At 33.4% G+C, this 12,459-nt stretch overlaps 1 protein-coding gene across 2 annotated transcripts in view; it reads right to left on the minus strand.

Moving 5' to 3' along the window:
- Positions 1 to 12,459, minus strand: part of LOC131028467 (B3 domain-containing transcription repressor VAL2) — a 65,534-nt gene that overhangs the window by 3,437 nt on the left and 49,638 nt on the right. For both annotated transcript variants that reach the window (XM_057958751.2, XM_057958753.2), the window contains exons 4-8: positions 7,772 to 8,685; positions 7,365 to 7,461; positions 6,428 to 6,602; positions 1,791 to 1,867; positions 1,139 to 1,546 (exon numbers count right to left, since the gene is read on the minus strand). In XM_057958751.2, coding sequence (XP_057814734.1) covers positions 1,139 to 1,546; positions 1,791 to 1,867; positions 6,428 to 6,602; positions 7,365 to 7,461; positions 7,772 to 8,685 — 1,671 coding nt within the window. The remainder of the gene's footprint in view (positions 1 to 1,138; positions 1,547 to 1,790; positions 1,868 to 6,427; positions 6,603 to 7,364; positions 7,462 to 7,771; positions 8,686 to 12,459) is intronic.

Genomic DNA, 12,459 nt, shown 5'->3' on the forward strand with positions numbered 1-12,459 from the left:
AAAAAAGCAAATGTTATACAAGTTAAATTTAGATAGAGCAACAGTGCTTGGAATTTTTAATCATTATGGGCATCTATGCCATAGAAATCTTGTGTTTTCTTAATTTATTTTCACAAGATGACTAATAGAAATAAATGTTTAAATATATTTTAACTGCAGTTCTGTATAATACTGACTTCGATGAACACAAAAACAGTCTTTCCATGTTAAAAGACCACAAGAAATGCTAGAATGGCAAGGATACAACAAGATGCCTCAGGTACTCGCTTCTTTTGCTATCATTGTTGACTGTAATCATGGGTCCAGTTGACCTCTTCTTGTACATGAACACTAATATGATTTCTTCCTTATTTGTACAGTTAATCCATTTGTGACATGATCCCTCAAAGAATTGAAATGCCTTTAAATTAAAAGAAATAATGTTGATTTCAACCAGCTTTAGAGTGTTGGATATTTCCCTGCTCTTAGAATATCTCATCCCAATAGATTATACTAATCTGGATCAGGATGCCCTTGAACACTTTGCATATCCTTGTATGTTCTGATTATTCCCTGCATAAGCCTTGTGCACTATAATCCTGAAATATTATCTACACCAATATTTACCATACCCTTTATTATTATACATGCTTCACGGTGCCTCGTTAGAAATGCTCAAATCATCATTAGTATCCTGAATCTTAGTTCTTCTATATCTATACTACACAATAAAATTGATAAACTAAATCATAACATCTGATTGCAGTCTCTAAATTATTATAAAAGCATTGATTATTATTTGCAACTCATTACTTGCTACCACTATATTTAAAAATTACAATTACAAGTACAACTATATTAGGCATAAAACAAGAAATACAGAGGTAGAAATTTTACTAAAAAGGCATGCTCCATTAGATGAATTAGTAAGTTTTGCATTGGCTTCTATTTGGGTTTTAAAATTTAGCAATAGCATGGCCTTTAGAATCAAACATTTACAAGTTTTAAAAGGTTAAGGAACCTAAGTGAGCCAGATCTAATTAATTTTATTGAATGATTTTGAAGTAATTTATAAAAGCATCTAATAAAGAGGGTACATGCAATTTCTTGCCCTATATTTCAATGAAATTTAAAATCCATCCTAGCTGAGTTCCCATACCTCATATTCTTCAAACTCGTGACCTTCAATCATGACAATGCTGGGTACAGCCTTTGGAGGAGGATGAAGCAAATCCTGAGCTTCTTCCCATGCCAACTTCAATTCAAACGCATCACCATTATCAATGCAAAGTCTCTTGCTCTTGGCACAAAGATTCCGACTTTTTTTCTTTTCTGGTGTCAACAAGGATTGACTTGAACTATCTTTGGATTTGCCTCCAGCTTTCTCATTTTTATACCAACTAAAGCTTGTAGCTGAAGTATTGACTTGACCTGTTAGAGGCTCTACACATGATTCTTCTTTTACATTTACAGAAGGAAGCGTATAGCCTGAAAAAATTTCTGTGCTTCCAGAGTTAAGGGCACTGCTGAAAAAGGGCCCAATTCCTGATGTCGATGGTTGACCTTCCTAAAATAAGAAGAAAAGAAATCAATGCATCACACTAAAAGAAATTGTTATGTGCTCTACTTTTCTAAAAGAAATATTGAAAAAGCACCGAAATGCTATTCTAATAATCAATGAAGCACACAAAATAATAATGTGAAATGTTAAATTATTTAAAGTACATATAACCCAGTCAAACTTTAGACAAGAAATGTGACATAACTTCACATTTCATTACTCTGTAAGTTCAACAAGCAGGAAATCAAACCTGGGTTAAAGTAGAATTAGAAGCCTTTCGGTAACCCATGACAAGCTTTCCTTCTAGATCCATCCGGCTAAATGTTACTGGTAAACAAAAGAAAAAACATTTCATTTATCCAGACCAAAACATAAAATTAAAGTAAAAAACAGCATTGAAATCCATATTGTCACATATTTCAGCTCTAATTAAATAACATCTGAATGCTAGCATATTCCTGACGATTATTTTGGGAAGAAGCTGCCTATAAGATCAACTGGTATCTAGTGGAAGTTTATTAAGACAACTTCATGATGACAACTTACCCTCTGCACCTGATAGATAGTCAGCAAATAAGACAATATGTTTACAATGCAATCTGGCATAATAGCATCAGCTTATTAACAGTGGTATTTGAAATTTGAAACTAGAGTTTCTAATATATTCTGATATATTGTTCACCGAGTGGCAAAAATGATGGACTTATCAAGCTATTTGAATATAAGCTTCAACACACAGAGAGTAAGATGGCAACATGGCAACAACTTTACCCTCTAGACCTGAAGTGAGGTACTGGTAACATTTGTTTTTTGGTATCTGCACAATAGTTAAGTCAAGTTCACACTGCACATTATCATAACAAAAGTAGCATTACACTTGAAAAACCCGCAATTAACCCTGAGTAATCATAACCCACAGAATTTTCTGTGCCATTTCCTGAGTTTTCCCTCAAACAGTTGTGTGTATGTGTGTATATATATAAAAGCAGGCTTAACATTCTAATTATAGGTTTAGTCTATTTTAGGTTTTCTTTAATTATGTGATGTCCCCATAATAGTGATTTATATCTGAATATACTTACGTATCAGTTATTTAATTATATGAGTTTATGACTGAAACTCTATAGTATTATGTAATCAGTTTCATAAACATAATAAATGGATTATTATACACATTTACATTAATAGTACATATTCATTAAATATTACATAATATTAATATTCTTATTTACATGGTAATCATAATGTAATATTGACAAGGCAACAATAACTAATAAGACTAATAAAACATTAATAAACAATATATAACAATATAGTGGCAGACAAGATCTGACAACTGTCAGATCTGGCTGCTTTCCCATCCTTTAAATAAACCATACATTAAGGCAGTCCTTATATTAAGGAAGTCTAAGATCAAAATGGTAATCGATGATCACATGTTTATCATGGAAATCACTGTTTATACATAAAGTTGCTAATGTAATTTACTCCCACCGATTACATTAATAACTAATCACCGATAGAAGACGCCTCTACATAAAGATGTGTTTCTTATTAGAGTCATGCCTTATGAAGAAGTCATGGGAATTCATATATCTTAAGGTTAGGAATCCAGAACTATTTATTCTTGGTGATACCAACTCTTATCCGTAACTAGCAAATGAACAAGATAGAACAATTACACAAGACAGAAACAAATTGTTAATCCTTAATATGAATGTAGTTGGAAGGTTGTATGAATGAATAGGGAAAGGCCTGTGTAAAACCATCGGGCGTCTATCCCAAGATGGGTAGAGATCAGCGACCCATGTAAGACCTTGAGGCTGTCGTCCCAAAATTAGGCCTGGGCTTGGATCCAAAACCCTGAGGGAGTCGTCACGCTGAGGTATCAAAGCGTCCTATTCAAGATCATAATCCTTTCCAAACTTACATTAGTAGTAAGGTTTTTAAGTTGAACTCCATCATGAGGTTAATTTCTATTTCTATTTCTATTTGCTTTGAGAATGTGGCATTATGATGTCTTAAATGGTTAAACTTACTTGGGGGAGCTTTATGGGGGTTCTAATATATGTATTCATAGTGGGATCCGCTCGATGGAGTAATTGCCTTTGGCATCAATCAGGTTGTACAGTTCGTAGGATGTGAATAGAAGTAGGAAACAATTTCAAAAGCATCGCTCCATCTCATCAACAAGGCCCATAGAATCAGCCTATACCAATCATCCATTGGACAAGTCTTGTGAATATTAAATAAGGAACCAGTATCATAGCACCCTACAGATAATATCTATTTCACCCTACTAACTTCATAATAATGTAATCTCTAATTTGACGTGGTCATTCTATTGGTGACTCCCACGAATCAGAACAGGTCATAGCTGATATTAAGTTACAGGTGGTAACACCCTTGCTCTTGGTGGTATGCATAGGAGTGTACTTAGTATGGATGCTTAATATAAGAGGCATGATAATGTTCATATGTAGAACTTAGTAATAAAATATATATATATATATATAAAGGATAATATAATGATTATAATTACTATAATATATATATATATATAGAAGTAAAATTGATGTTATAAATCAGATTAAACTATCAATTCGATATAAGGGAAAGATTATGCTCGGGTTGATGTTATGAAGCTTTGTCTCCTAATCAATGTAGTTTAAGAGTGTTGTGAAGGATTAATTATGGTTAAAACAGTCCTAAACTAGTAGGGGACATTACAAATTATACTTCGAATAGATTTATTTTAGAAATAATTTTTAACCACAATGACAATCTTTCTTTTAACTTGTGAAAAAGTCAAGGCTGCCCAGAAATTGGCAGGTGATGTCTCATTTCCAAACGGCCTACTGTTTCAAGGCCAAAAGTATGCTTTTCTAAAAAGCTGAAAGTAATATGGATTTTTTAAAAGTCCTATTCATTTTTTTATAATCAACATTTTTTGTAATGTATAATGTTTGGTTTTAACCATCCACACTATATTTGACATGAAATAAAAATAGTAGTTTGTTTGTCTATTTTACAATTAGTGCATTGTTATATTTCACGATTTTTTGCCATGATTTTCTCAAAAACCCAGGTAATTGAATTCCATTTATAATTTACAACAACATATCATGCAAATGTAAATGGAACGTTACAATGGTCATACCGGTGTCAGCATGTTAAAAGCAATATTTGAAATTTCCGTGTCACCAATGCTTAAATTTTCTCTCTTATTCTAGGTCCTGACATATTGATTATCATTAAAAATGGATTTGTCAAGATCTTTGGAGATTTTCTTTAACATGCACTTCATTTTAAAGTTAAAATATATTCCAACTCCCAATTTGATATCTGTATGCATCTTTTTGACATAATGGCGCACATCTGTTTGATTGGTAAACATTATTTACCCAAGGAAATATGTCCATTCAAATTCTAACTAAAATTAAGTATATCAAGGTTCAAAAGTTAATTGTTTGATTAGTTACAGTTTGAGGATCAGTTTTGGCAGGCAACAATTCTAGAAAGAAGACAACAAACTAATATAAATATTCTAATGGCACTATCCAAGCAATAACTAAGATGCCTGTTATATGAATCTACTGGCTAAGCTTGGAAAATGTAATGCGGTATATGTCAATTAGCTTAAAATGCACAAGAGAGATTTCATTTCCTTAATTTACAAGAAAGATTTTTTTTCATTAGAAATTGACTCTTCAAATTTTCCTCAAAAAAGATTTACAAGAGTAGAGAATAGAAAGATTTTATTTCATTCAAAATTGACTCTTCAAATTTTCCTCAAGAGTAGAGAATAGATTTCTATAGGGAAATCCCTAAATTTGTTTTCACTTATCATTATTTTCAAGGGTGAAAAAAAATCAAACCCTAGAAGGAAATTTCCAAATTTTTGCTCACTATGACTTCTTCCTGACAACCTTGCGACATGACAAAATTTGACAAGTCGTGATATTCTTACAATTTTGCAAGACGACAACTTTACCTCAACCTACACCTCTTGCTCACTAGCAAAGGTTAATGACTAAAGAAACTACTGCCAAGCTAAGCAAACTAAGAAAAATGACCACTCTAAAAAAAGGGAAAAGTGGGGGTCCCCATTTGCAATGGGGCGATGTGTGAAAACGTCACAACAATGCTATTATCCATAATTGCAATCATATTGTTGAATGAAACTTGAAAACAAAACACTTGTGCATTTTTTTTCTATTTCTATAAACAAACAAAAAAACAAAAAAAAACAGGGGTGGACATTACACTCTTCTCTAGCTCAGCTTGTGTTTGATTGTTTCCTCAGATTATTGCATTATCCAATGATAACATATTCTGTTTCCTTTCAAAGTATTTCTATCTACCTGTACTGCTTTATGATCTTATATTCCCAAAAACAGAGACATAGATTTCTCTCAATATGTCGTAGCTATGTAAATCCTTATGAGTCGGTGACCATTCTTACTATTGAATTATTTGAACACTTCACAGATAAGGGCAGAGAGAAAAAAGACTAGAAACAAAGTAAAGCATTATAAGATTTGAAAATAATTTAATTTACGCTAGTGAATCAAAATTTGAGTTTACCAATTATCATATAAAACTGATGTAATCCCTGCTCTCAGATTTCACTGAAATGGTAGATTAGGTGTAAAGTTTTTATACCGCAAAATGCATGGTAGGGACAAGAATACAAAGAAAAATGCATAGTTTAGAGTCTTAGACAAATTACAAGCTCTATCACAAAAAGTTCCAAACTACCAAATACCTTTACCACAGGCAATGAGACTCAAATAATCAAATCTTAATTTTGTTAAGTATAGTGGATAAAAACAGGTTTGATGAACATAATTAGTATTCCATTTCCAAAGTCAAGACATGAGATACCTGTATCTCCTGCTTGGAGTTGCATGGCCTGAATGCATTGTGTAACTCCTTCTAAAACATACATCCTGCTATTGTTGTTAGGCCAATATCGGAACTGGAACACCCAATCCTTTCCTTTTGCATCTTGAACTGCCAATGGTACCCCCTCTGGCTGTGATATTGGAGGGAAATATGCCTGTCCACATAAGCCTTGGTAAGAATAAATAAAATTTAGAACATCACAAACTGTATGTCTTTAACATCTCCCACCTATAGCTACTCACAGTTTACGAGGAGTTATAAGGCTTTCATGAGAGAATATTTATCTTTCAAGGCTTCAAAACCAGGATTTACTTTGTATGGTTTCTCAAGAGCTAATTTTCTTATGTGTTTTTATAACTCCATTTTCAGGAAACAATGTCCCTAACACAAAATTGACCTTCAGTTAATTTATATTATTGTTCAGAATCTCTGAATAAAATGTTATATATTTTCTTTTCAACTGAGATTGAAAAAATAGAATAGTAGAGATTTGATTCCATGCATCAACCTAGGAGGCTACTATATTGCGCTTTTCAACATGCTTACCAGCTTTTAGAATGTTAAGACTTTTTCATTAATAAGAATTTGAAATTCAGAAAAATATACAAATGATAGATGTTACTAGTCCATAAGTTAAGACAATCATTACTAATTTTATTGTTCAGATTCTGTATAATTTTATTTCATATTTTTTAACAACTGAAAGGGATAAAAAATAGAAGAGTGGAGATTTGACTCCATGCATCAACCTGAAGGCCACTGTGTTGCTCATTTCAGTATGCTTACAAACTATGAAAATTCAAGGATATTTCCATAATGACATGTAGGAATTCAGTAATACATATAAATGAAAAATTTCTCTAGGAAATATATCGAGAACTTTTCCATGTGAACAATAATAGCAGTAACAAATCACCTCAGCACATGCTTTAGGAAGAACTAATCTCCCTATCCTCCCTGCATCACTTGCACTTAATGTTTTCTCAAACAGAGGAGTTATTCTGGAGTTTGAACTGTTCAAAGTCAAGTTCAACACAAACTTTCAAGAACTTCACCGTAGAGAATGTAGGACAACTAAAGAGAAGGAAAATGAATAAGATATCAAACCAAAGAACAAGCTTACACCCTTATCATGCAAACATAATGAGATATGCAACCAAAGAAATAGATGAAGCAATTTTTTACGTAGGCACAGAAGAAACAACCTTTTATAAAGGTGAAAATAGGCAGTTTTTCAAAATAAATCATTTTTCTTTCTATTTTAAGGCATACTTTGCAAGTATGGAGATTGTAATAAATGAGATTAAAACTCAAAAAGGATACTCTCCAGTTATCAACTGAAGTTCCTGGTCAGTACTCCTTGGCCAATATCGTGGAAGTAATTGATTTCTACCCCTTCCCTCACTTGGGGGCCTTGCAAAACGTATTTGTGTATTTATATCCTTTGATGAATCAGAGCAAGTACTTGGGCTTGGATTACATGATCTGGATAAGACTTGAAATTGTTGTTGATGATGGGAATTAGCAGCAGTAATAATGCCCTGTTCAGAAGAACCTGACAAGATTCCCAACCCTAGAACAGAAGATTTATCATTGCAGGTTTGAACCGCATCCTTGGAAGCTAAAGATCCTATTGAGATATTTAAGCATGTCATTGCTGGGAACTCCAAGACCTTATTATCTAACGTCAAAACCTTATAGTCATCTTGCTCTGAATTTATCTCTTCACATTTATGATTTTCTAAAGAGCCCATCACTGCAGGCTGTAAACATGAATCGGTTGTAACATTTTTCTGGCCTTCCTCCATGGAAAACATCCTTTGCGCTGTTTCCTTTCTACTGTATCCAGGTTCATTCCCACTTTCCCCCGCTTCAGGAAAACCTCTGCTTTCGCCAGAGTATTCAACAACATTGAGTTTTAAATGGTCAGCTCCTTTGCTTTCAGGAATACCATCATCTTTTTTATTCAATCTGGAAGCAGAAAAATTTTCCCCCATGTTGTTCTCTGCTATATCAATGTCATTTGACTTGTCCATTTCATGCATTTCTCTGAGCAAAGATAAATCAGCCTGCCCGGTTAAAGGCAGCTGCGATGTAGGAATATGATGCCATCTTGCAGTACTGGTGTTCTGAGAAATTCTTGCTCCCATTTTGTCATTCAAAGTCCTCAGAGGCGCATCTAGCTGTCTCTGAGATGAAATAAGGTATGGAGCAAGCTGCTGAATATGAATTGATACCTAATAACCCAAAAAATCATGAAGCCTTATGAATGTCAGTAACTTTCATTCTAACAACTATCAAAAAAACATATTAAAAAAATCTTCTTTCAGAATGTTTTTTGAAATGAAATTACAGGCATACAGAACCGGCAGCATATTTCAAGATGGGATCCAGATGGGGCTCAATAAAACGATAACAATATAATAGAATATATCTTTTATTTAGATGTTTTATTTTTGTGGGAGATTTTAGCAACAATGTAGAAGTATTTTCAGTACTCAAGTAATCACTTTTCCCACTATTTTCTATGAGCAGACGTTTCTCTATGTGATCTCAATTAATCCAGTAACTAAATGCACAATACACCAGTTGAGGAACTCAAATTATTTTAAGCAGCAATTGAACAAAACTCTAACAAAACAACATTTACAATTGTATGTGTTGCTTCTGGATTTGATTGTGTGAATGTTTTTTCATCCAGTCTCATGGATTGTGGAAATCTGATAGCTTTAAAGTTAACAATTACTGAATAGCTTAAAAAAGTATCTTAATCATGGAGTATTTTCAGTACTCCAGTTATCAGTTTTCTAGCTATTTTCCATGGACGGTTATTTCTCTATGTGATCTGAATTAAGCTGGTGATAAATAAGACAATACAATAGTTGACGAATTTAATGTATTCTAGATGGCAATTAGACAAAACTTATACAAAACAAGATTAAATCACTGAACAGTTTAACAAAATAGATTCTTTTTCAACTGAAAGCTTTTACAAAATAGGAAAATTCTATAGTGTAGATGTATGCCTTTTACTGAATAAATAACAAAATAGATTCTTATTTCAACTAAGAGCTTGTACAATATAGGCCAAACTTTACAGGAGAGATGTGTGCCTTTACTCTAATTACATGCTTTGAATCCAGCCATAATATGGTTTTTCATAAAAGAAACTCAAAACGGCAAATTCAAGTTCTTAGTGAGGACCAAAGAGTCACCACACTTGTCCTCAGAAGTTGAAATAACAGCTAGATATGAACAAACTTATTACAAAACTGAAAAAGTTTGGAGTAAATTAATTTTGGTGCCCCTACGTATCAAAACCATAACCAGAAATCTATTACAAATAATAATAATAATAATAAAGAAAAAAATTGAACCTCAATATATAATTTAGATTAGAAAGCTTAGATCATTAACAATCAATCCAGGTTGAACCATATAGTTAGCATGGTACAAATGTCACCTCAACAAATTATACTCCAAAAGGCCTCAAAAATACAAAACACAAAAATGTGAAGAAAATACAGAAAAAAATATTCTTTTCAGAAATCTTCATAAAACTACCTGACTGCCCCTTTTGGATGACCTAAGATGTTTTATAATACACTATGACCTTTTCACTCATGTACGCTGGTGAATAATCACAAAGTCAGCAATGCCTCCTGAAGTTATACGTGAAGTTCAAAGTCAACTCAAGACTGTTGAGTAGCAAAAAGAATTTAAAGAGAGGCAAAGAGAAGAAATGGCACTTTAGTTTTTCCATTTCTTAGATCTATGGGTAGTGGTAGTGGCAGCGGCAGTAGCAGTGGTAGTAATGGGCCTAGAATTCATGGATCTTCATCCAATTTAGATTCATATTTTGTCCCACACGCTACTCCAGGCTCCCAACCATCACTTGAGAGCATGGGTTGGAACAAGGACAAGCATGGAGTTGCAAGAAGTGCAATTGGAGACTTCTAGTTCTATTGCACCATTCCATTTCATCCAGTCAGATGATTATTATTGTTTTAAAATAAATAATTTGATTTGTGTCTATTAAATGTTTTGCATTTAGGGGTATGTAGCATTGAAGATTTTAAAGTTAAACTCTCAATTTAAATACTTATTTTGTTTATTGTATATGTTTTAGACCTCCTCATTGGCAAAATTTGATAGATGCCATTACTGTTTGTGTAGAGAGGTTCCAAGCACCTAATGACGAGGAAATAAAGGGGTCTATTTTGAGTGAAAAGTTGGCTGATGTGAAAGCCAGAATTGACGAGCAATGTGACAAATGGAAGAAGGGTTGCACCATCACGATTGATGGCTGACTGATAGAAGAAATACAACATTATTGAATTTTCTTGCTTCTTCCTCCAGTAATTCTAATTCATAAAATCCATTGATTTAGTGATAAAGATTCTTAATTTCTGATTTACTGAATTGCCAATTTTGTTTCTTTCTCAAGTGGCATGGTGTTCTTGAAGTCAATTGATGCTTCAAGAAACAAAAAATATTGAAATCCTTCATGGGGCTTTGTAGGGAATCTTGGCCGAGGCGAGTGACGAGAATGCAATACAAGTATTTACAAATAATGCAACAAATTATGTTGTTGCAGGTAGACTTATCATGGGTAGGCACACTTCTTTGTCTTGAACTCCTTGTTCTGCTCCTTGCCTTGACCCCATATTGAAGGATCTTGGCAAACTTACATGGATCAAAACATGTATAGAGTATGGAAAAATATTTGTAAATATATATAGGAGCAGAACAAGGAGTTCAAGACAAATATATATGTATATTTGTAAATAAATATATATATATATATATATATATTGCATACTCTATACATGTTGTGAATCATGGAAGTTTGAAGATCCTTCAATATGAGGTCAAGGCAAGGAGCAGAACAAGGAGTTCAAGACTCAAATGCTCTATAAAAACATTTTTTTATTTTATTATAGGTCTGTAAAACTGGAATTTCACTACTATTACTCCATGGCCTCTAGATGATAAACCCTTCCTCAAGGATTACTGCATAGGAACAAATCTATCAATTCAACCTCTATCTTCATGCCACCAGCAAAATACAACCCATGATCATGTGCTAACACACTATACATTCTCAAGCTTGGAAATGACTACTGTAAGAATCCCAACGCCAAATACTAACTAGAACTTCAAAAATCTGCCAACAAGACAATAAGAAGCACAAAAACAGAAGTTTATTTTTGGGTGATCCAAACAGATCACCTCTTGCCAACACAATTCTACATGCAAAGCTTACACTAAAAGAGTCCATCAAAGTAAAATGATCAATGTACTAACATTGGATAACAAAATATTGAAATCAATGCCAAGGCTCCCATAATAAAGCTAGTGCATACTACAATAACTTAAAAACATGGCAACTCGATTTCATATCCATGTCCAAAAATGTATGCCGTGTACATCTAAAGAGAGAATCTCGACAAAGAGAAAGACAACCTAAGAGGCAAGGTAGAGAATATCAACCCCAACCACCCCCCTTCCCAAGCAAACTTTGAAAGCAAATGTAAGACCAGCCCACAGCCCAAGAAAGTATATTTTTGGGTGATCCAAACCAATCTTCTATCGTTTGTTTATATTGTGGAAAGAGGATCCAGGTGGTAGAGTATTTTTGGCACATCTATCATCATTTGGTGGAGAGAATAGCTATTGTGTGGTAATCCATCACCAAACATCTCAAGCACTCAAAAATTACAAGTTGCTTGAAAACTTGTTTTCTATCAACATACACAGAATTCAATTTTGAAACAATTAAACAATGGACATGGCCAAATCACTGAAGATTTTCTGGGGTTGGGGTTGGCAGGGTCACTAAATTTCCGTATGTCTCTCATCATACAGCAAAAGGTCGAAGAAAGGCACTCCAAGTTGAGAAAGCACATTAAAGGAGAAGCAGTCATGCAGAACAAGAGCAGTACCAGGTTTTAATAAGTTGACTCTAACCACAAAAGTCATCAAAAATAGAATTTAGACAAGTAATGAGT

This window comes from Cryptomeria japonica, chromosome 5, assembly GCF_030272615.1.
Source record: "Cryptomeria japonica chromosome 5, Sugi_1.0, whole genome shotgun sequence".
NCBI lineage: Eukaryota > Viridiplantae > Streptophyta > Pinopsida > Cupressales > Cupressaceae > Cryptomeria > Cryptomeria japonica.